The sequence below is a fragment of the Pseudochaenichthys georgianus genome, chromosome 10 (genome assembly GCF_902827115.2).
Source record: "Pseudochaenichthys georgianus chromosome 10, fPseGeo1.2, whole genome shotgun sequence".
Lineage (NCBI taxonomy): Eukaryota > Metazoa > Chordata > Actinopteri > Perciformes > Channichthyidae > Pseudochaenichthys > Pseudochaenichthys georgianus.
This window is the reverse complement of record NC_047512.1, coordinates 8,083,035-8,108,831: the sequence shown is the minus strand read 5'-3', so window position 1 is coordinate 8,108,831 and position 25,797 is coordinate 8,083,035. Positions and strand designations below refer to the sequence as shown.

The window sequence follows — 25,797 nt, the reverse complement described above, 5'->3', positions numbered from 1 at the left end:
GGCCTATTTTCAGAACAATGTATACATATATAACAGTGTGATTAGTAATTATTTAGTTGCCTTAATGTGCTAAAATAATACATTGTAAGTAACACGATGCAGTATTTTATTTTTGAATATGAATTATTTTCAAAGTAACTGTCACATCCTAGTTTTCTGTCACATCCTAGTTGTCTGTCTTGTCATGATTTTATTTTTGAAATTCTGTTCTCCCGTGTCTTGTCTTCCTTCCTGTGTTTTTCCTCCTGTGTCTGATTGTCTGATTGTGTTCACCTGTTGCCCTCGTGTTTCTGCCTCCCCTGCCCAGCTGTGTCTTGTCCTGTGATTACCCCTCTTTGTATTTAGTCTGGTCTTCCCCTGTGCTCCTTGTCGGTTCATTTTCTTTCCTGTCCCCCTCCATGTTGCTCACGGTCAGTTTTTGCTTTGTTGCTACCATGTGCTATCTGTTTGTTTCATGCCATGATTTGTTCATCAGCTCTTTTTTTATTTTTAAATAAAGCTCGCTTTTTGTTCCTAGACCTTTTTGCCTTTTTTGTATTCTGCTTTTGGGTCCTACCATTTTCCACGAATCATAACGGTAACTTAAGTTATCAAATGAATATCGGAGTAAAAATATAATATCTGCCTCTGGATTATAGTCGTACAAAGATAGCAGGAGTAGAAGTACTTGAAAATTGCATTTATTTGTTTATTCTACACATGGCAGTTATTTTGAAACAAAACATACACTTTTTACATAGTGCATGGTTGAAAGGAGCATCTTATTTTATCTGCCGCTTCTTACATTTAAAAAAAAAAAATGAAATAACAAAGTTAAATAAAAGCAATATTATTTCAGTCACAGTTGCTTACAAATGCTGAAACATAAAAGCAGAACACAATCAAAAGGCAACTTTATACTGTCTAATTACCCTTTCTTTATACATTTTCTTAACACATTTCTTACAGCCCTTTAAATCATTCGGCAAAGAATTCCACTTTATTTATCAAAAAGGCTACTTGAGTAAATACTTGTTACTATCAACCAATGTCCACCATTATTTTTTCAAACATATAAGAGTATATCAACATGTTATCAGATATAAGCACATCCTCCGCCCTCTATCACCGGCAGGAGGAGCCCCCCTCCCCGGACCCTCCCTCCTCCTCCTCCCCGGTGTAAAGTGACGGAGGCGCGCTCCCGTGACGCAGCGCAGCCCCGTGCGCACCGAGGCTGGAGTGGAAGAGGCGCGCTCATCTCGGGAGGACCGACCGCAGAACACCGGAGACGGGAGGAGATCACCCGGTTAGTCCGACCGCCAGGAGCCTCAGCCGGGGAAACGATGCTCAGAAGGAGCCTCTCCGCCGGCAGCAGGACTTAGAAAGCTGCGGGAGATCCACCCGGACACTTTTCAGCCTCCGCTTCCTCTTCCTCTCCGATAAGGAAGATCTCTCTCTTCAGTTTAACCCCAGTTTACAGGTCCGGTTTGACCCCAGCACGATGTGGAGTACCGGGGTCTTGCTGCTCCTCCTGGCCGTGTTTCTAGCCTCCGGAGAACTCCAGCTGGAGACCGAGCCGCGGAGACTCCCTCCTCCGGGAAAGTTGGATTTCGGTTATGTTCCTGCAGGAGTTTACGAGACTCTGGCCCATTACGAACCGGGACCGATAGGGATCCTGTTCCACCTGGTGCAGGCGTTCCTGTATGTGGTGCAGCCCAATGAATTCCCTGAAGGTAAGAAGCATCCTCACTCAGTCAGAGAAACAGAGGGATACATCCAGGCTGGGATGCGATGGATGCTCACTTTTGGGAACATTATCAGAATCAGAATACCTTTAATCGTCCCACAGAGGGGGAAGGTGTGAAAGCAGGTTAAAGTAAACTAAGTATTGCAGTTATTTACGGATTATGTATGTGTTGACATGTCTAACTAGTAGCCTATACATCGGTCTAATTGAATTACATGTGATTATAATACAAAATACATACTATTATATTTATCTGCATGTGGGATTTAACACAAACATTTTCCGGAGAGTGGAGCATGTTGTTTTTTTTCGGGAATATTAAGACCCAAGGATGCTCAAATCTATACTTGTACTACCAAGTTGTCACTTTCCACAGCACCAAAGCTGAAAGATGTTTGAAATGAGTTCTCATAAATGGATCTATTTCTTACGGACGGTATCGGGCTTGTCCTCTGTGTGTAAATGTGTCCTCTCGCGGACTCCACTTGTGCGTCACGTCCCTGCAGCGCGCGTTTTGATTTGCGCGCAGATCTGACAGCGCGCGTTGAGGTGGTGTTTGTGCGCGCGGTACACTTTGTCAGGATAATTACAATTAATGAAGCTCTCACTGACAGCGTGACGTGCTCACTTTTTACAAGCGATTTTTTTTTTTGCCCGGATGAGTGAATGTTTGTCTCAGACACCCAGTGGATCCTAATTTAATACAATTGGAGCTGACTGCTTGTACACACATGAGGTGTGTGTGTGTGTGTTTAATTGCTGGATGCTGAAAAGATGGCCTCGATGCGTCACTGTCTGCGTCCAGATAGGTCGGAACATTTAGCAGATTAGCAGCTCTCTGAGTCACCTTGTTAATTGGGTAATCCCATAAACCCCTGCGCCATATGTTGCTGGCCTTTTAGTTTCCAGTTTGTCCCCAGTGGTCTAATCCCAGTGGCAGACCACTGCCCCACGGAGGGATCTCCATCATAAACCTACCAACTGATGCATGGTGGAGAGTCATGTGGAAACAGTTGGTTTGAATACATTACTTCAGATGCATTTGCATGTAGTTTTGTCATTCATTAGATTAGAAAGACTGGGGGCGTTCATTATTATGTTTGGGTTCATCAGACTCTAACGTGAGGCCATCTGCTTATTAACAGCAGCCGTGCGTGCGTGGATACGAGCAGGATAAACAGACAGAGATGTTTCAGGTCGTGTCTCTGGGACATGCCGTGTTGGTCATTACATTACAGCACATTTAGCAGATGCTCTTGTCCAAAGCAACCTTCAAAGGGTGCATTCAACCATGACGGAAACAACTCCAAATAGCTGCTGCAGGTACTTCGCTTTCAGAAGTGCTACTGAATTTGCTTTAAGTAAGCCGACCCTTAGGTGCTACATTCAGAAGTGTTCAGTGGAAACAGGTGAAGATTTTCAGCAGCAGTCCTGATTGGGTATCCGGTTCCCAACAGGTTTGTTTTTGTTGAGGGGTATCTGTGTCCCTCCCACAGTGGGATTTCTATAACTACATGTTACAGGAAGCCCCTCTGTTGGGAAACATAACTTGGTAGTTATATTCAAATCTATGAGACAAGTGGAGGAAAGGATCTGCATGTGTTTCCACTCCAGTGGTCTGTGACTGGAGGAGGTGCAGATGTCAGAGCTCTGTGGAGGCTGGGTGTGTGTGGGGGGGGGTTCTCCAGTTCAGCCTGTGGTGAACCGTTGGCCTCTTCCAGAAGACATTCGAAGAATGATTCACTGAATCCTTGAGGAAAAAACTGCAAAAATGGTTCTTGTTAACAAGTGTTGTCCATCAAGGAGACACTTCATCAAAACATGGCAGCATCGTCACTTTCTAAAGTATAGTGACAGACAAACAATGGCACTGCAGACAGGTTCTCTTTTTTGTGCAGATGTAACAATTCTTCTCGCAATGACATCTGGAATACTGTGATATAAAGACTACACATCGTCTTGTACCTTATAAAGTGCCAGAAAACAGTGGGAAATGCACTCAAAATGCATCAAAACATTACAGAGTCCAAGGTGACGTCTCAAATTGGATATTACGCTTGGTAGCTGTTTCCCGCCAGAGCACTTACTCTTTTCCTTTAGAGAGACGATCCCGACTCAAGGTCTACTGACTTAAAAAGCTCCAGTAAATTGACTTTCGTTTACTTTGTCAAGCTGCTGTCAAGGTCAAGAATGAACTTTAATTCAGCACCCTGCAGTAAATCAGATAGATCAAAATGAACCACAATGTACTTTCTTCAAACTGTTGCATCGCTCTACTGTTAATAATAAAGGGCTTACATTTAAGAGTGACTAATATAAAGAGAATAAATTGTGACAAAATGTTGTAACATTTGCTATGGACAAAATCCTAAAACATTCAGAGTTTGCAAGTCAAAAGATCCTTGACAGCTGAGCAAATTCAATATTATAGGGTAGGTAAGAATGGAGAAACCAGCTCGAGTGCACGAGAATTTGAAAGAATGCAGCCGAAAAAAGACAGAGCCCCTCCTCCAACACACACGAACACGCACATGACCAATGAGGGCACGAGATAAGTGTGTGCCCAGATGGAAGGCTGACAGGCAGGTAGGCCATCCAGTTACTTTAGCCGGGCCGGCTCAGATGATTGGTCGTGCTTTTTACAGCGCCACGGCTTCCACAGATGAATTTTTTTAATGTATTTATTGTCAAAGCATTTAATATATTCATTGCTATCGGGATGTTAAGAGCATTCCATGGAATATAACAAAAAGTGTTTCTGAAGTGAATTACATTCCCCACCTTTAAATGTGGGGTAGGTAAGTTTGATACACTCGAGATACACTTTTTGTTATATTCCATGGAATGCTCTTAACATCCCGATAGCAATGAACATCTGAAGTGCTTTGACAAAAAATACATTAAAAAGATGTCATCTGTGGAAGCCGTGGCGCTGTAAAAAGCACGACCAATCAGTGGTAGTGGCAGATTTTTTCCGGTTGTGTATTTTCAAATCCGAGCGCACTCCAGCTGGTTTCTCTAAAATTACCCCACCTTTAACATGTCATGTGGTGGAAAGCTTTAGAATATGAAAACGGGAAACAACTAGTGCTTGGGTATTGTTTCGTAAAAAAAAACATTGAGTCCACAGTTTTTAAAGTTTTGGAGCACCGAAATCTAATTAAGAGTTCAGTAACAGCTTAATACAATATCTCAGAACTAGGGCTGCTCGATTATGGCAAAATTCCTAATCTCGATTATTTGGGTCAATAATTGATATCACGATTATTAAAAACGATTATCCATTTACTTTGAAAACTTCCATTTATTGAAAAAAAATATTTGAACAGTATGTTTTTAACAGTTGATTACCCTGAACTTTAAATATAATTCAACTGAAAAAACAATACAAAACAAAAAATAAAATAAAAATATTCATTTTATTTCGATTATGTCGTAATAGCGATTAAATATGATTCAAATGAGCAGCCCTTGAACTACCTGTATGAAACACTCAGCCTGATTGTCCTGGTCTTACCCCAGAAGCGACTCAGCTGTAATTAGCGACCTCCTTCCTCATGTCTTGGCTGACATGTACATTGTGAAGCGCCTTTATAATCTGGTGAGTGTTTGATGCAGTGACTGACACGTTCTTTCTCTGCATCAAAGCCCCCCCCACACACACTCGTAGGAGGTCTTATTAGCAAAGAAGCAACTCTCGTCTGTCAACGACACCCACACGAAGCGAATGAGCGGTGACACATTCTCGTTTACAGTTTCCAACTGCTTTTTGTACCGCAGTGTGGAAGCCCCCCCCCCCCCCAGAGTCACCCACACTCTCAAACACACAAAAGCTAAATGCCTATAACTAATATAAGTAGTCTATGGTAAATACACAGGATGATGCACAGGATCATAATCCCTTTTCAACAGGATGTTTAAGTGACATTCGTTGCATGGGTGGCCTCTACGTGAATATGAATTACTTTATTTGTGAATGATCAGACATTTACCGAAAGAGCCTCAATGCTAGAGTGGAGGGCTGCAACCAACGGTAGATTTCCCCTTTGATTGATATGCCTTTTCATTTCTCGATTAATCATTTGGTCAATAAAATGGCAAAAATAAAATTATAAAAGCGATGTCTTTAAATGTCTCTCAGGCATGATCGGCTCAGCAATAATTAATGACCATCCTTATTTTCTGCTAGTGAATCTCTTAGGTATAAACTTCTGCTGCCTTCAATTATAAATTCCGAGAAAGGATTGAAATATGTTTTAGTCTGGACTCTCCTTTGGATCCTATAAGTATATTGCCCGAGTAATGCTGGAGATGCTAGTTTGAGTTTACTCCAACTTTGGTTACATAAGGTACAGTTGTTCGCCCTAGTTGAATCACATGTATAATGTTCTTATAGTCTTGTGTAAGTCTTCAGATGTATTCCAATCTTAACACCATAGGCAGAGTTTGACATTTCCGCTTGGGGGGGCAAACCTTTTTTACTGAAGTCAGTACACAGTCCCAACTATTGCGTGGGTTGCTACGGATACAGTAGCAATAAAGCCAGCGTTCACCTCACTGAGTATGACTTTTCCACATACGAACACAACTCGTCCTGTCATGCACGCCTAATGCACGCCTCATGCCCGCCGTACACACACACTCATATGGAAGGAGCGGTCTCTCCCCCCAACAACAGTGCATTACATAACTGTACAACTTATCATAACTGTGCACATCTTGTACTTATTTGAAAACTACAATATCCCTTGGTTACTTGAACACGCTACAATATTATTAACCAGTGTCCTACCTTGTTAAAATATTTATATACGAAATATTTGTATTGGAACAGTTTTAGACGTGGTAATGCTGTAACATATTTCAGCCACTAGGGGGGGCAATGCAAATCCGCCTATGCTTAACACGCATACTAAAACATTTCACATCGTCAGCGGGAGTTTAGTTTCGGATCCGAACAGTTTGATTTACAGGAAGTGAGTATTACAGAGATTTGTACACTTGAACAGGGACACACACACATCTCTAATCTTTAGCTACGACGATTTGTATGTCTTCATCTTCTACTCTCCACAAACTAGTTATAATAAAACAGATGCAGCGATTTACAAATCGGTTGTCAGCTCATTGGCCATTAACTGGGAACGATTTTAATATTCTTATATATGTTTTTTTTTGCTAATCAGATAACAACAATGTGTCAGAGGATGGTTTTACATCATGTATGCAGCAGTAAAGACAGTAACATTACAGCCGCACACACACACACACACGCACGCACGCACACATGTTCATTTTGATAGATGTCAGCCTCTCTTGGGAACAGAGGTGCATGAAGCTCCTTCTGCAGTTAGGAAAGTATCATTCCGTGCCTGTGGGAGAGCGGCTGAAGCCAGCAGCCGTCACACAGCAGCTCCCTGTTTCTCATTAGTGTCTGTATTCCCTCCGCTGGAGAAGCCACACCGACAGATGACAGAGGCCCGGTGAAAGGCTGGCATCCATTCAACACGAGCAACAGTTGCCAGGGAAACCCATCGGCAGCTTTCATGGCCGCTATTTTTGTTTCCACCTTAAGAGTGTCTCGCTGCACCAGAGATCGAGGTTAAAACAGCTGCAGAGTTTAACATCTCAGGCCATGTTTGTGCTTCTGCACCTCACAGAGGCATACAGGACTTTGGGGTTCAGTGAAGGACACATAAACATGGGAGAAACTTGAGGAGGAAGACTTCAAAAGAGTTCTAACCAAGGACAAAGCAGAGATCGAAGCAGAGATTTAACTGAATTATAAAGTACACATTCTGGTTTAATGTATTTTATGTTCAGAGGAAGACATGTCTACAAAGAGTGAGCCTTTCTAAGGATACATGCTGATAAATCTCTACAGTGAAGGTCAAACTTTTGAATATTTACTCTCTCTTTCAAGAAGGTTGTGTACCGGCATGATGTTTGCTGAGATTTAACATGAAGCAAGCCCTGAAGTTTGTTAATCTACACACAAAAGAACATGTAAGATTAAAGTTTAAATGCAGGTCACTTTGGAGAAACGACAAGAAAAAGCCACATTTGGAAAATTATCCAACTGAAGAACCCAACCCAGTGTTGACGCATCCCTAACAATGACAGTATTCCATATCACCAGGACCGCCTTCTTCCATCTAAAAAACAATGCCCGCCTCCGCCCCTCACTCTCCTCCCGGCTGCTGAAACCCTCATCCAGACATTCATCACTCCAAGACTGGACGACCGCAACAGCACCCTGTTTGGCTCATCGTCCAACATTCTAAATAAACGGCAATATATCCAGAACTGCGCTGCCCGCCTCCTCACCCACACCCGCTCCAGAGACCACATCACCCCGTCCTTCAAAACCTGCACTGGCTCCCTGTCCGTCAACGAATACACTTCAAAATCCTTCTGCTAACACACAAAGTTCTCAATAACCACCCCCCCCCCCCCCACCACACCCCTTCCCGCAGCCTTCGCTCATCAGAAGCCAACCTCCTTTCTATCCCCACACGAACCAAGCTCCGAACCTGGGGGGACAGAGCCTCCTCCATCGCTGCCCCCACCCTCTGGGGGGACAGAGCCTCCTCCATCGCTGCCCCCACCCTCTGGGGGGACAGAGCCTCCTCCATCGCTGCCCCCACCCTCTGGGGGGACAGAGCCTCCTCCATCGCTGCCCCCACCCTCTGGAACTCCCTTCCACAACACATCAGAGACTGCACCGACCCCCCCACTTTCAAAACACTGACCAAAACACATCTCTTCAGACTGGCTTTTAATTTGTGAATGATGTTGTTTTGCTGTTTTAATATTTTTTAAATTCTATTATATGTGTTGCTGTTTTTAATAATTTTGTATTCTATTTTGTCTCGTTTTATCACCGCTGTAAAGCGTCTTTGAGCACCTGAAAAAACGCTTTGAAATTAGCATTAGCTCCAAAAGTCGCTTAATCTAGCAAGAAGGTTGAGAACGGTCATGTCGCACTGAAGACCAGAGCAGATGAAGAAAGCCACTTGGACAATGACTCATTCACTTAGAGGACATTTGCGATTAAGTTGGTGTATTATTAAATCCGCAGTGTCTTAAACACAAAACCGTCATGGCCCATTTCTTTAATAAATCGGGCTCCTCAATGGAAAACGTGTCGATAATGAGTTTGACATTTCAATATGCTAAAGATGAAGGAACTGTCCCTAACTGTTGAACAACCAAAGCTGGAGCCCCAGAGCTTAAATTGAGGACATTTAAACACATTGTAATGTTATATAATCAATTAATAGTGATCAGCATGAGCAACATAGTGTAGTAGTCTCATACTATCTTACTACTTTGGATTATAAAATATTTAGACATTTCTGTTCACAAACAGAGCTGCAGCAGTGTTTCCATTGGCCATCTTCTATCCATTAAGTCAACACAAGAAAGGGGAACTCTGACTTTACACACCTGAAAATCAAAGTTAAAACATGCCTGGAAATAATCCATAGTTTGAGTTTTAATAAAAGTGACATAATGCTTAAGAACTAATACGGCCTCAAAGTAAAACCCAGAACGGCTCTTTCTACCTAAAACGTGGCTGTGTTAAAAAATCCAAAACCCTTTCACTAATTATTGTTTACACTCGCATGCTGCAGTTCTCCAATTTGGAAGACGATACTATAATTCTGCTTATAATCTATTCCGAAAGCCTATTAACATCATTATAGCCCGTTAAACTAAACAAGAGGCACATTACAAGCATGGCAAATCACTGTTAGCGGATTAGACTGCACACGGTGCCTTTTAGCGTTTTACAGCTGGAAGTGGAAAAACTGTGGAGAAAAACTACAATCCAATGAATCTGTGTGGTGCTCTTAATCCATACGACAAATACTGAGTTTACCTGCTATGCATACTTGGTGCATACATGTTCATTTTGGAGTGCTTTTCATGGACATATAAGCAGAGGTTGTGGTGTTTCAACCGCGATCACAGCGACTCTCCAGGGCACCAGAAATCCAGAATAAAAGTCTTGGTGATAGATAAGAGTTATTAATGGACGACTGATTAAGGCTGCAGGCTCTGATACCGTCCGGTGATTAAAGCGAGTGTCCTTCAACTGTAGGGTCAGAGCTCGAGCCCCATGATAGCAAGCATCTGCTCTGCTGAAGTGTCCTTGAGCAACATCCTCAGAGCCGGTGTGTTGCTGACCGAGCATTTTAACATCTCAGTGGAGGAACGTTGGGGGAATCAGAGTTGGGAGTGTCCAAAAGAAATGACTCATTATCTTGCAGCATGTTTCCAGCCAGTTGCAAACATGTGTCCGATTTAAGAAAGCGGGCGAGTCTGTGCAAATTACCATTTGGATGCGATGCTGATCCCCAATAGGGCTTGCGTTTGCATTCATAATGATTTGCATATCTAAGTCGTATTCATAACATCACAAACGAGCAGAACCATGTGTGCTGAGATGATGAACTGGTTCTGTTGATCTCATTATCAAACACCGTAGTACTCAGTATAGCAATACAGTCAATGAGAGTACCGTACTTGTTGGACTATAACGCGCACCTGCATATGAGCCGCAGCAGCTAAATTGTCCGTCTGTCTTGCTCTCGTTCTGTCTCTCGGTTCCACTTTTACTTTGGCGCGCTACCTGTCTCACTCTTTTACGGCATCCAGCTTTTCCTGCTGGAGCCCGCCGCTTAAAGGTGGCGGGCTCGGACCGCTCATAGAGCCCATAGGGTTAAAGGTGGTTAATTTTCCCTGTAAAATCCATAGGTTTAGGAGGTTCCCTAGTGGCCGTTAGCGGTTAAAAAAAAATGGGGGAAAAAGTCGCGCCTTATAGTCCGAAAAGTACGGTAGTTGACAATACATCACAGCCCAGATCACTTCATTGCAAAGGTGTGCGACTTATACCGAAGTCTGAAAGATACCAACACATGTATTCAGAGTAGATGTTCTTCCATGCAGTGGGAGCTCGGATGCTTTCGGTGACCGAGGGTTGAAAGGTCAGGCCTCTTTGAACCGTGCATATAGACACACTCACATTTGGCAGAGAGCAGTTTCTGGACGGATGGGCGCAGATGGCTTTGGCAGTTTAAGTAGATTCACTGAGGCCTCGGGGTAAAAGGAGACAAAAAGACACTGCAAAGCTTTTTGCAAGTTTCCATGGCAACAGATCCTCAGTTGACCTCCACTCTATTCCTCTGGATTCAGTAACTCTATATAGTTAGTTATTGAACATGAAGAAATCTTTAAGGCTCCAAGGTTTAATGTCCATAGTTAACCCTACTGCAGCCCCTTGAACATGATACTAGAACTTAAGCTGCAATTAAAGCTATTTGAGGACAAGATCAACAGAAAGATAATCAATCCCACTATTTTGCTAATCGATTCATTGTTGAAGATATTTTTCGTGCAAAGAAATAGCAGAAAGTGTTTATCATGAATATTTCCTACTTTTCTCTGTTTTATACTATATCAAAGTATACATTTTTGAATAATCAAACGTTTTAAGACAACATGTTGTACTTTGAGAAACTTGGATGGACTTTTTCACTATTTTCTGACATTTTTGTAGACCAAATGATTCGAATTTAAAGTTGAATTCTTAGCGATTCTGCTGAAGGTAAATATATATTGCCATCGCTCCAAAAACGACTGAACCCCCAAGATTTCAGCTCCGCAACGTCAGCACTTGTGTTATTATATATATTTGTGAAATCTTTGTTTCTTTGGACGATATCTTGGGAGGACAGTCTAACTTTTTATATTAAAACATTTTCGATGCATATTTAATATTTCATGTTTCTGTCTTCAGGCAGGCTGAACTCGTGCCAGCATTAGATGACAAATTGGGGCGGAGTAGCTCAGTCTGTAGGGGTTTTGGAACAGGACCAAGAACAGAGTGGAGGGGCCAGTTGCCTTCCAGTCACTGCTGAGGTGCCCTTAAGCAAGGCAGCAGATCCTCACACTGCTCTGGGCGCTGTGTAGCTGCCCATTACTCCCAATGTTACTCTATGCTGCATGTGTTCATCCCATCGGAACATTCACATTAATTAACAACGTGTTTATGTCCTGCATATTTATTTATTTATGTCCACAAATCATGATTATTAAAAAAGAAACGGATCATGTTGCAGCTTTTAAATTATTCTGTAGGATTGGATAGCAGCCCCGAGGCTAACAGCACAAATGTCCGATGTGAGGAAGGCGTTCATGTGCTCAATATTTAAACTGGGTTCCACTTTACAATAGAACTACCCTTACAGTATAAAGCGTTTACGAATAGTTTGTAATTCATTTATTAATCGGGTTGTGAACACTTTATAAGTCATTAATAAGCTTTTACAAGACATGAGATAAACAGGGCGACTGTGACCGGTTGCTTGCCAAATAGTGAGCCCACATTTATCTGTACTGCTAAGCCTTATGTTGGCTAACTAGCTTCTTCATCAGCCAGCATCCTTGGTATCTGTTGCTCACTGAGTTGATTCTCACTAAGTAGCCAATGTAAGGCTTGGTCATCTTGCCAAATAGTGAGCCTGTGTTGATGTATGAAAACTGTTAGAACTGGTTTATAAATGGTTCTTAATGATTAATAAAGTGTTTGCAACCTAATTTATAACATAATTATAAACCCTTTATGAATCCTTTATAAGGGTAAAGTGGTACCTTCAACCTTTTACTAACCAACATGAGAAGAGAGGATTCCTTCAAGCACAAGAGGACAGTTAAAGCGATGTCTTCTAATTAACCAGACGGACATCATTATGATCTGTATGTTCCACAGATCCTGTACGGTATAAACAAACAACATGCATTTACAAAATAGAAAAACATCCTTTTATAAATAAGCCGATTCCAAGCTTTTGCATCCTTGCCAGATCCCGTGGAGCAGCCCAGTCAAAGTGTAGCAGCATCTGCACGACAGAAAGTGCTGTATATGGTTCCTCTGTCACATGCAGTCATGTCCGCGCTCCGACAGTGAGGCGCTGCAGGACAGCAGCCGACAACATAATGCATGTGTACTACCAGAAGCAATGTGTCACTGCAGCGCAGAGGGAGAGGCCATCGCAGGTGATTCATATCCAAGAACTGACACACAATTTGTAAAATATCTCAAAATCGGACTGCCCACAAATATGAGCCACAACATGATGGCTGAACGCTCCATCGTTTATCTCTCACTGTTGAAGGAGCACACTACTATTACATAATGTACTGCTGGCCATTTGAAGATTCAAAGATAATGTCTGCATGCATCAGGATAACATTTCATAAAACCTGTCTCTAAATAAAGGGTTCAATGCACTAAATATTACATGGATTTCCGCATTGTTTTTATTTGCTTGTTATCCACTGTACAGAAGGTAACCCAAGATGTTGAGCAACAAAGAGGGTAATGTCTACCAGAATAGGAAATGGATGCATGTTAAAAAACATTACTCTCAGTGAGTCAACATGTAGATGAGACTGTGATTCAAACCTTTGACTTAAAATATCACCATTTTAAAAAGAACAAATCCAATGTTTGACTTATTTCATGACTCCACAAGTATGTTTCTTTGCTTTCTCCTTTTCATGGTGGACAAGAAAGTCATACAAAACATTACCAGAAACTCAACTTGTTAAGTTCATTTCCGACAGTCTCTGCTTACTCACTGTAGTGTCCCCATTATATGTCCCATTTGTGTCCACTTGACTGTCTCCTCCATGATTTCCTGTTTTTTTTTTATCATGTTCTGTTGCCTATTAGCTTTTATTTTATTTATTTTTAATTTTTTTTTTTTTTTTTTTTTAAATTGTACGGTGTCATGAAAGGCGCCTAAAAATAAAATGTATTATGTTATGTCTGTCCAGGATTAACTGTGAAGTAGATTTGTCAACATTTTCCAAGTATTTCAATATCACGATGTGATGGTTGGCCACTTTCTGCGTTTAACCTGTTGAGCCCCGAGCCTGTTTTTCAAGTCTCAGGCTCGAAAATGACATTCCCAGAACGATTGACCATATCTTCTCTTCTAAAAGGGGAACATTAATCATCTTTTTTCTCAAAGCAACGATAAACCTGTGAGTTGGATGTAGAAATTGAGAATCAACATAGATTTTTTTATTTTAAAGTAAATTCAGATTGAAAATAGTAAAAAAATGTAAATTATTGTGTCCGTCCAAAAGAAATAAAAATGACGTATAGTGAAAACCACCCTTGAATGATGGGATAGTAGACTAAAAGCTTTAGGAATCCAAACTATAACATATAATAAGTACCCTGTATCAAGATTGATGCAAAACAAGTGACCTTTGACCTTTTTAGAGAGATTTAGCAAAAACAATTGGATGGAATTTCCATATCTCTGGAACCCATCGGTCGATTTTGATGATTGACACCTCTTTTGAACCGATGGAGCCAATAGAATCGAGGGGAAGTTCCTAAATCCATCTAAACATTACCCATTGGTGAATGAGAGTGATGCGCAGCCTGCATGCCCAAAACTGGAAGCTCTCATACGCTCGTAGCTCTCATAGCAGCTCTATATGAAAACTACTTTTATTGACATAAATGCTATGATGGATTATCAGTAATCATTTCAAAGGGACACAGAGACATTGGATTAACCTTCAGCAGCGTTCATATGCGTTTGAATGCCATTGAACACAACTTTTGATCAGAAAAACAGCAAAGGTAAGACGTATTTGCCGTTTTGGCCACGCTAAGAGAAGTTGTGTGTTGTCTTTGCTTGCTTTCGATTTGGTCTCACAGTGATGATACTTATACCATTGGAATCTGTGGAATGTTGATGCATTGATCAACAAAGGGCTTATTAAAAGATAGAGAAAGACACGTTATAAACAGCCAGATTGTGTTGACTTGCCTTTTTTTATATGTCAAACACTGGCATGGTAATTTGTGTTTTTGTCACATAAACATTTTGTGAGGGAGGGACATACTCTTGCAATGTTCTGCACTATTGTGTTTAAGAATCAGTGCAACGACGTTTTGCATTTTGGCTGCGAGTTGTTAAAGGAGAGAAACACTGGTAATGTCTCGTCACACACCGTCACACAGCTTCTTTCTACATATACGCTCCTGCTGCCCTGTTTGTTAGAGGAGATCACGCTACATAATCACAACACAAAGGGGAAACATTGTGCGCCACTTTAATTCCTCGCTTGCAGCTCCGGGCCTGTGATAAGATTTGAAAATAGCCCCTGGCTTCACGTTGTTACTCCTGAAATGGATCCACAAATCTGGGATTAGTCTCTCCGAAGGCTCAGACAGACGAGAAGGCCAGTTGTAAATGAAACGCTTCAATCCTGATTTATTCAGCCATTTAAATATGTGACAAGTCCACACACACACGTTGCAAAGTACACACACCACTTACAATTCACAGACCACCTGATGATGACACATTTATATCCTAACTTTGGATTGATGTGACCAAATTGAAATGATGCATGTGCTTGAATAAATTGATTAAATGAGAGCTAAAACAGGAGCAGCTGAACAACAACAAGCTTATTGTAAAATTAAGATGGAGGACAGGCTGTTTAATCTTCTCCAAAAACAAGAAGCGTTACCTAACTTCAGCTTGAAGTGGGAAAGTTTCCTTCAACTAATGAAAGACTCATTGGATTGAGGAGATGGAGACAGCTTGTGTGGCATTTGAATTGGAAGCAAACTGATCCTTAATTATAGCAACTGCTCTTTGTTGTAGTTGTATTGAGCTATTAAGCTACTAAGTCTCCATGAACAAGTATCACCAGTTATGAGGCTGTTATTGTTTATAGGATCGTCAAACATTTGTTTATGAGTGACATTGCGCTCAAGGCAAGTTTATTAATGAAACAGTCAGGGCTCAGATTTCTGTCACAACAGTGCAATGTCAAGAGACGAGAGTCCTTCAGAACAACAGCAATACTTTCTTTAGTCTGCGCTCAGATGGAAAACATCATCCACGTGTGTTAAGCTGTGTTGACATGGTGGGGGTATAATGGCTTTTACATTTCTTATCATCTCAGACGAACGACTGTCGCAAAACAAAAGTAAGAAATGATGGCTGCCATGATGAACTTTCAAAAGTGCCATGTCATAAGTCTTCAACATCATGGATCTATTGCTATTTTTAAAACTGCGCATCCTGCTACTTTTGGCCCACCATTAAACAAAAGCCTTCCATCAATGCAGCCTCTTGCATTTTGAAACTCTTAAAGATGTTATTTATGAAATGTTTGTGCAATAAGTCGCTCACAGCTTTTTGTCATCTTACCAATTCGTTGTTTTGTTTAACCCATGATCCTGCTTCAAATAATCAAATCGATGAACACAAAGCTAACAGCAATCTGATCTGTTAGCTCGAACTACTAGCCTCAAACTACTAAAACACGTCGACAGTACTCCTGTTCCTTTATCGTCCCTTTTGGTTTTTACTTTAAATGCACACGCCTCCTTCAAAATAGAAAGATCTGCAGAATCAAAGACCCCCCTTTGTGACTTAATTTTCTTTCAAATAACCAAGAAAACCCAGTGTATTAATCGTGTCAGTGCTCAGGTCGTGTTTGATTACTTATGAGGGAATTGAAAGGACTAGTGCTTTGAAGGAAGGCTTTAATGTGTGGATGTTATTCTCTCATGTCCGGCAGTGGCTCAGTCAGTAGGGGCTTGGACTGGGAGCCGTAGGGTCGCCGGTTCAATTCCCAAACAGACCTAAATATGGAGTGTGGACTGCAACTTGGAGAGGTCCCAGTGCACCTCCTGGGCCCTGCCGTGGTGCCCTTGAGCAAGGCACTGGCCAACCCCCTTCCCCCCCCTCACTCCCATTGCTCCCCGGGCGCTGTGCAATAGCTGCCCACTGCTCCTATACTAGACTGGTACTAGGATGGGTTAAATGCAGAGGCCAATGTCACTGTGCTGTGTGCTCTGCATGTGTGACCATTACAGAGGGGTTTCATCCTCCGGTTCTACATCTATATACAGCTTTGGTTAAGTTTGACTAAGACCTAAATAAAATATAAAAAGACAATACAAACCGCTGACCGCATGAGTCCATCACAGTGTGTTGGCTGCACGTGTTGAAGTGACAGGCCATGCATTGAGTTGTTGATTTCAGTGTGGAGGTGTGTTTTACTCCTTCACGTCGAAAGGAGCCAGTGGGTGGTTCGGGCACCTAGTTAGGATGCCACCTGGGCGCCTCCCTAGGGAGGTGTTCCAGGCACGTCCAGCTGGGAAGAGACCGAGGGGTAGACCTAGGACCAGGCGGAGGGATTATATCTCTTCGCTGGCCTGGGAGCGCCTTGGGATCCCCCAGTCAGAGCTGGTTGATGTCGCCAGGGAAAGGAACGTTTGGGGCTCTCTGCTGGAACTGCTACCCCCGAGACCCGACCACGGATAAGCGGGAGAAGATGGATGGATGGATGGATGGATGGATGGTGTGTTTTACAGTATAAAGAGGAAGAAGCAGATCAATACACTGAACAAGTGATGCATCTCATTTAGACAGCCTGCTCCACCAGAGGCTGGCACATCATCGGACTAAGTTTGTGCGAGTAGATAAGAGCTGTGGCATTAAGATTGTAGAAAGTCTGAGACATTTCAAGGTAATATTATAATGCCGCCATTAGCTTAAGCTCCCAGCTATCTCACAGAGCAGGTGAGAAACGTGGCAAAGCCAGACGTGGGAAGAAAGGGAAATCAAAAGGTCACCGAAGAACATCTTTGAAGAGATCTGCTTAAAGAAGCAAGGAAAAAGGGAGTGTGTTCGAGTAAGATCTGACACTTCCCCGGGTGCTGCTAAAGCTGACATTCTATAGACCTAAATGATTATCTAGTAAACAATCAGCAGGTTAATCAATAGAGAAAATAATGGCAAATAGGCTACTCATACAGCGCTAATACTCCTTAATATAAATTGGATCATAACTTAAAACTAGGGGCACCAGTACTTTACGCCCTTTATCAATTTATTTTAACTTGACCTACTGTTAACTGTTGTTCAACAGAACGCTGAGTGAAGTAGTGTGTCTTCAGTACTGTACATAAGACTGGTACAAGATGAACAAGAAGGCTTCTTAGTCTTATGAGTATTTCAAGATTCATGCTTTTATTGTCATTAGCTACATACTGTAACTACAGTGTAGTTATGTTGATGAAAGTCTTAGGTCACAGGCTCCCCCGAAGGTTCAACATAATAAAACAGATAAAATAGTGCAAGTAAATACAATACAAAAGAATAGAAGTAGTCCCATAAGAGTCTATACAAGTGATAAATAATTTGTAAGTTGTGAATGTTATGGATGTTCTTAGAGTATTATCAATAGCATCAGCTAACATGAGCATGAATGACTCACCGAAGACTACGACGAGATCCACTCAAAAAGCAAGAATGAAGGAATGGAATAGGTGTTGGAGTAAGAGCTGACACTTCCCAGGGTGTTGCTAAAGCCCCGTCTCATTCAGGGATGTCAGATTTGGGTCAGGCCGGGGTAGCCAAGCAGGAGAGAGGATGCGAGGCGAAGCGAGAGGCTGCGTCCCGCTGAACGGAGGGCCAGTCATGCATCCTCCGTCCCTTCTTCCGCTTCATCGGAGGGTTCAGCAGCAGCGCCCGGTGCTACGGGCCGACACTGGGACGCGCTGAGTTGTAATTGCAGATGTTTTTGGGGTCAACAATGCCCACGCCCCCTAACCCGCGCCGCTTAGTCTCGCCACACCTTCTCACAGAGTCATCGTAGAGTTCAGTCAGCGTGCAGAGACAGTTCCCCTGAGTCGGATGTGTCACAGGAACAAGGCACTCACTCGCCTTTTTTAAAGCTCTCAATGACAAGTATGCTTAACTTAGACAATATGTATTAAGTTTATTACAACGCAGCCCTGGTTGACTTCAGCACATGGATAAGAATGTATGGAGTTTATCAACACTTGTACTGCTTATTTGTATAGATACGTTTTGGTGCTTTCCAGCTGCAACAATTGGGAACGATTAATAGATGGGCAAAAAGAAATCCCAGAATGTATTAAGTTTGATATTCGAGTGGCAATAAAAATGCTATTTTCAGCCTCTCAAATATAGACTTATCTTGGTATTTTAGGAAGTAGGATAGAAATGTTTACTATTGCTGACAATGTATAGACCTAAATGAATACCTAGGGAAAACTCAATGGTTCTCATTGTTAGGGAAATAATTGTCCTAGACTCCTAGATATGACGTGCATGACCAACCCTGACGTCTGTTATCTCCTTTAAGGAGATAGGCTGCTTCAGCCATAATGTTGTTGTTCCCATTCTATGACCGGGCAACCCTAGGTCACAGATGGTTTATTGTTGTGGGTACACTGGGACACTTCCTTCTCGGTGTTTGTGGACTCCAAGGTGTGAAATCTTCGAGGCCATAAGTGTCAGACGCAAGTAACTCAGTGTTCCCAACTGTTTAGGCTATCTTCTCAAACATGTTGATCACTCTCTGCGAAACCAGTTAAATGGGCTGACGAGGGAGAGGCGCTCCAGAATTGACGTGGCAACTCTCCCGTGAAGTCAGAACCTCTGGCTCTTGGACTTGTGATGTGAATTCTCCGGCCGAAGCTCCAAATAAACCATCAGTGTTTGACATCAAAGCTCCTGCTCTTCCCGTGTCTCCTTCCTGAGTCGGCGACTCCCACTGCATTGCTACACAGAAGTTTCCCTTACACTCATACTTCATTTTTATTTGATCACAACTTGCCCTTTATTGATTTATCTTCATTGAACCTTCTGTTACCTGTTGTTCGACAGGAAGAATGAGTGTCTTCAGTACTGTACATATGGTTGGTACAAGAAAAACAGGAAGGCTTCTTCGTCTTATGTAACATCACTGATAGCATCAGCTAAACGGCTAAAATGTGCATGAAAATACTTGTTTGCGCAGTCATCTTGAGAAAGCTCTGGCCAGGCCATGAACTAGCACTTCTCATGTTGCACGTCGGCAGGTGGATGTGTGTCTCCTGGGGTCGGTCTGCAGGTCACCGGTCCTGTCTGTCATTGTCACCTTGCAGCTTGGCTTCAGCCCCGATTATCTGATGGTAATCTGGGCCGGTGTTTACCCGGTCAGTCTGCAGAGCCAATCCTCTGGGCTGTCTGTCCCTCAACATGCTGACCAGACCGAATGGCCTTTTGTCCTCTGGACGTAAAGACCTCTTGGCCTGAATATTACAGGAGAAAGCTTGTAGCCAGAAGACCTAGATTCAAAATCCAAGATTGGTTCGGTGAATGTTTTGCTACGTCCTCAAAAAAAACTTGATTTACTTGATTGTTCAGTTATTTTAAGCACTGGACAGAAATTCATATTCATATAATGTGTAATCCAAACTTCGTAGCGATTGGATTTGTCACAATTTGTTCAGGAAGTTCGTCAAAACTAAATTGATTTGTTCTAAAGCTGCCAATGTGGCTCGTACTGTTGAAAGTAGGGATGCTCCGATCGCCAATTTCGGGGCCGATCGCCGGAATCAGTATCGGCCGATACCGATCGCCGATCTGATCGAGTGGGCGGGGCCTATGGGGATCTTCCATTTAAAGTGATGTTTAAAACTCAGTTAATGGGGCTCATTCACTGGCGCTTCCACAAACAGCAACCAACATAATTATTATATTCAAATGAAGTACATTATTCAAGTTTACATTAACTTTGGAGAATAACACGGGAGAAATTTGCGGAAGCTCTCTCTCTCTCTCTCTCTCTCTCTCTCTCTCTCTCTCTCTCTCTCTCTCTCCTGACAGCCGGTCCCTATCCGTCTCATGCAGCTCACTGATCCAGTAATGAGTGACCCGACAGTGAAGAATAAACATATGTATAACTAGCTTAGCTAGTTCCAGAGGTAGATCAAATAGCTAAGTGGGTTAGGTCTAACTCTTAGTGTGTGTTCGCTCACCGGTCCGTCACAGCGGGCGGAGCTGCAGGATTTCTGCTTCACACACACGTTGCAAACCGCTATTTTATTGTCCTTTTCGGACACCTTAAAATACTGTAGGCCTAAACGTGTTTTTATACGTATGCAGAAACACTTAAGTAAAGGTTTGACCTCGTGGCTCCCTCTTGAATAGCTATGGTTTCTTTTGTTGCTTCTTTTCTTTGGTGGATTTTGACGTTGTGAATCATACATATGGGAATAAGGACACACACTCTTGAACATGCACTCCTTGAAGGCTTTCCCAGATGCCTATTGGCTAACCTTAGCATGGTGCTATCTCCAAAAGAGAAAGGCATACTATGGCGTGTTACAGTATGTCGAGATTCATCAAGCAGTGTGTGAGCAATGTACCTGGAAAACCCAGCTGATGTTGGTCTCAATGTTCTCGAGATGTAACAACGTGTCAAGTCCAGTTAAATCAGCACAACAGAGCCTGAAGCCTGGAACTAAATATGCAAATGTCAATGGAGATACAAATATGTCAGAGCCTTCCTTTTTAATTTGACAGAGTACCGTAATTGACAACCATCTGCAGAATACAAATCATCTCATATGGGGCTGAGAAATAAACTGTCTGCAGCAGACTTCACTGTTAGCATCTGTGCGGTGGATTCATATGGCCATTTCTCCGTCAGGGGACAAGATTGCAGATTGAAGTCAGCGTGCAATAGAACATTCTTTATTAGTGTCTGTCGCCACGTCGCCCGGATTTATTTGTATATCTGTGTCTGTGTGCATCTCACTCACTTTCTACCCATCAGTGTGATGTGCACTCGAGGGGAGGCTGCCAAGTGTATTCACATACTCAATGTGCAGACTGGAATATATCATGGATGTGTTTGTGCATGTGAAAAGGGATGTGCATGTTTTCTATGTGCGTGTCATGTGCTCATCTGGCTGCTGTGAAAAACAGAGTTAAGTGGAGTGTGGGACTCCAGCTGTAGATGTAGCCGAGAGACTCAGCTGTTTACTAAGTTCTCCTCCTACTCCCACACATATAAGCTACTGCATGTATACAGATGGAAAAATATGGTTTGTTTCATACATTAGCATCGATAACTAACACTCCGAAGAGAATACAACCACAGGGGTATTCCTTGTTGTAATTGAAATGTGATGGATAACTCTCTCGTGGCAGGTTAAGACCGTGTGTGTGTGTGTGTGTGTGTGTGTGTGTGTGTGTGTGTGTGTGTGTGTGTGTGTGTGTGTGTGTGTGTGTGTGTGTGTGTGTGTGTGTGTGTGTGTGTGTGTGTGTGTGTGTGTGTGTGTGTGTGTGTGTGTGTGTGTGTGTGTGTGTGTGTGTGTGTGTGTGTGTGTGTGTGTGTGTGTGTGTGTGTGTGTGTGTGTGTGTGTGTGTGTGTGTGTGTGTGTGTGTGTGTGTGTGTGTGTGTGTGTGTGTGTGTGTGTGTGTGTGTGTGTGTGTGTGTGTGTGTGTGTGTGTGGGGCTAAGCCTGATTCTCTCTCCATAGTTACAGATTCTATGGTAACACTGTTTGCTAGTCAGAGGTGTTTTTACACCAAGCTCAAGTGTCCTCTGATACAAACTGTCAGGACACACACACACACACACACACACACACACACAGAAAACACTTGGTCCTTTATTGGAAACCTTTCAGTTAAATGTCAAGTCTCTAACATGCTCACATTCACTTGAGGACATTTACCAAAACAGGAACTGATGCGTCCTTAAGTTAAATGAATAGCATCCTCATTAATGAGTATGACTTTATATTTGTTCATTATATAAAGATTATCCAAATTGGTTTCGTCCTGGATTTTTAAGCCATGATTCGAGTCATACCTTGGTTTTATGTCTCTTGTCTGGAACAAAAGTTTTACGTTTTATTATTTACTACAATAATACTGAGCTAGATTAACTCTATGTATTACCTTCACATAACATAATTGTTTACATAATGCTGACCATTGTATTCGTTCATTAGTAAACTTGGTATAGGTACATTTTTACCTATAACCTACAATAACAAGTAGTATCATTGATGTGATTTAAGTGTCCTCGGTACAACATTAGCAGTATAGTGTTACAGTAATAATGTAATATATTCGGTTGTTTTCATCACATGGATCACCAGCCCTTTGTTTCCTTTAGTTTAAAGGTCCCGTGTCATGCTGTTCTGGTTATCACCCGTCCCCTTGTGTGTTATGTAGTTTCTGCATGTAAACCGTCTGCAGAGTCACGAACCCTCAAAGTACACCCTGTAGCGAGTAAAACTCTAACACAGAAAAGACCTGCCTAGCTGCCCCAGAACGCCTCGTTGGAGATTTCTCTTTTTCTATTGTTTACTTCTTGGGTATAGTGACGTATTTCGGGTATAGTTATGTTACGTCCGCGGAGCCGTTACGTTTGGACCAATCCGCCGTGACATGGGACCTTTAATGTTTTCTCTACATCTACAAATGTTTAATTATCTTCACCTGGATCTCTGAAACAGTGTTGACCTCTGAAATGAATCAATGTCCACATGTGATATGTGTTAAATTTTAAAAGGAAGGAGTCCTTCTCTAGTCGTTAAAACACTACTTTTTAGAAGCCCAAGAAGTCAAAATAATGACTTGTCTTACAATGAAAAAGCAAAAAGGAGCACAGAGCTGTGTGTGGGAGGACCATTTTTTTCATATCCAGTTAATCATGTCACTACCTCTCAGATTCATCTCAGGTGTCAAGACCTTCATTGAGGAGAGGGAAAAGTGGGAGGAAGTGTGCGCGTAGGATGAATCACGCTGCTCGTCAGTTATTTAACAAGAATGTTTGGCAAAGTAAGACAGCCAGTATTTTAACATGTGGCACACTGGAACTGACATAGAGAAACTACCTGTTAATCAAAAGGTGTCGAAGACCCCATTGACTCCTACAGCAGTCAACTGAAATAGTATAGCAGCAGTAAAGATATCCCGACGTTGTATAAAACATTTTGGGTCAGATGTTTTTAGATTTAATCCCAAACCGCATCAATAAAATGGGTTTAACTCAGAAATTTGGGGCGGTGGTGGCGAAGTCAATAGGGACTTGGCTTGGCAATTGGAAGGTCACCAGTTCAAGTCCCGGCAAGACCAAGTGCTACCGAGGTGTCCCTGAGCAAGGCACCGTTCCCTATACTGCTCCCCGGGCGCTGTTCAAAATGGCTGCCCACTGCTCCTAACACTAGGATGGGTCAAATGCAGAGAAACAATTTCCCCACGGGGATTAATAAAGTATATCAAAATCAAAATCAAATACTCCAGAAAAGGGTTAATGTAGATCGAACTATACACTGTTTGTCTGCAGAGCAACTGAAATACAATCTAAAATGCTTTATATAGTTAATTATATACAGTTATTATATACATAACCTCACATCTTTTTATCATTAATTTCAAAACAGTTTTTGAGTTATCGACCTCTTAACCTTCTCCAGCCCACAGAGCCATTTATCAACGCACACCGGTATCCTCTTCTCCCACTCCCTGAACTTTTCCCAAACCCATGAACTGCATTCCAGCGATGGTTTATTACCAGCTCCCTCCTGCCTAATCCTGCTGCTTCTTCAACTCACTTTCATACAATCATATATTTAACAGAGTTCTTTTCTGTGTGTTTTATTACAGAAATACATGGAAGTCAGTGGATAAAATAATTTACAAATAATTGTCCACACTGACTTTAAGTAGGGTTGGGTATTTTGTAAGTACTAGTACCAATTATTGTGCTTTAGTGATAACAATACCGATAAAGAACTTAATTAGAAAGGTCTCTTTTTGTCTACTTTTTCAACACCTAATATGTCAATAGAGGCGTTCATCATACCGTCTACATATTTTGAGAGTGGGTTTTTAGTTTGTTCTGGTTTGATTTTGTGTTTTTGGTATAACTTGTCTTAAGTATAGATTTTTGTATATTTCATCTTATCACTGTTGAAAGAAAATATTGAATTTAAGAAAGTGTTGCGCTCAGCTTCATCATATCACAGACGGTATGGGTTGAAGCTGATGAATCACACATGTCCACATAGACGAAAACTGCGTTGTAGTTCAGTTTGTATTCCTGGTAGATTAATATGTTAAATAATTACGTTTATAGACATGTATTGCATAATTCTCTTCTTCTTCCATTTTTCATGTCTGCCTTTACTTGTCTTGGCTTGGCTTTTCTAGTAAAACACACACACACACACACACACACACACACACACACACACACACACACACACACACACACACACACACACACACACACACACACGCACACAAAGCCATTATCTAAAAACACTGAAACTTTCTTTGTTGCATAGCAACAAGGATGGAGAAAATGCTTCTCACAGGTTTTCTGATCCTTCTGTTACAAGACATTCCCATCGGCGGCTTGAGAAAAGTCTGATCACAGCCTGAGGCCTGAAGGCACCTACAGACGGTGTTAAAGGCGTCCTGGGTACTAAAACACTCCACAGCTAAACATATTGAAAAGACATGTGCCGTTATTAAAGCTGACATATTCTGTTTAAACACACTTTAGTTTATGTTGCGGAGCTCTCATTGCTGTAATGATGTTGGTTAACTGCCACACAGTGTAGGTGGTACTTTGCATTTGCTCTAATTAAGAAGTTTTATGTTTGCTCTCTTTTGTAATTGGTTCCTTTGTTTACTCCAAACAAACCTGTGCTGCTGCTTGTGTTTTTCTAAAGCCATGAACTCCCTGCCCATGTGTTGAATGTTTCTGAAATAGTATGCAACATTTTAACAACAGTTTACAGCTTCACAGTGTTTACAACATTCACTCTCCTTTAACCTTATATTGCTATGGCTTCTCAGCTGCTAAATGTTCCACTATGTTCACCTGATGGTCGCTAACGTACTGCTAACTGCTATCAATGCTTTGTTTTCCGGCCAAATCTGTCAACACAGCTGGAAAGAGCAGAGCGACTGAGCCAAAACAAAAATACGCTAACATGTACCGTAAAGCAAACGTGAACTGTTCAATATAGTTGATCCCTTTCACATACATGTAGTCATTTAATCCAATGTTGTTCAAAATATTGAATATATCAGCTTAAATAAAATGTGTTCATATCATCGGTCTTTACACAGGGGAATACAAAATGTACAGCAACAGCAAAGCCTTGGTCTCAAAGCAAAGCAGAGGCCG

General features: G+C 41.9%; 1 protein-coding gene across 12 annotated transcripts in view; it reads left to right on the top strand.

The window, feature by feature from the left end:
- The first annotated feature begins 1,203 nt into the window (after window positions 1-1,203).
- Window positions 1,204-25,797, top strand: part of prom1a (prominin 1a) — a 91,674-nt gene continuing 67,080 nt past the window's right edge. For all 12 annotated transcript variants that reach the window (XR_004552949.2, XR_004552945.2, XR_004552948.2 and 9 more), the window contains exon 1: window positions 1,204-1,712. Coding sequence is in view for 5 of the 12 variants with exons in the window: in XM_034093050.2 (XP_033948941.1) it covers window positions 1,481-1,712 (232 nt within the window). In the remaining 7 variants the exon portion in view is untranslated. The remainder of the gene's footprint in view (window positions 1,713-25,797) is intronic.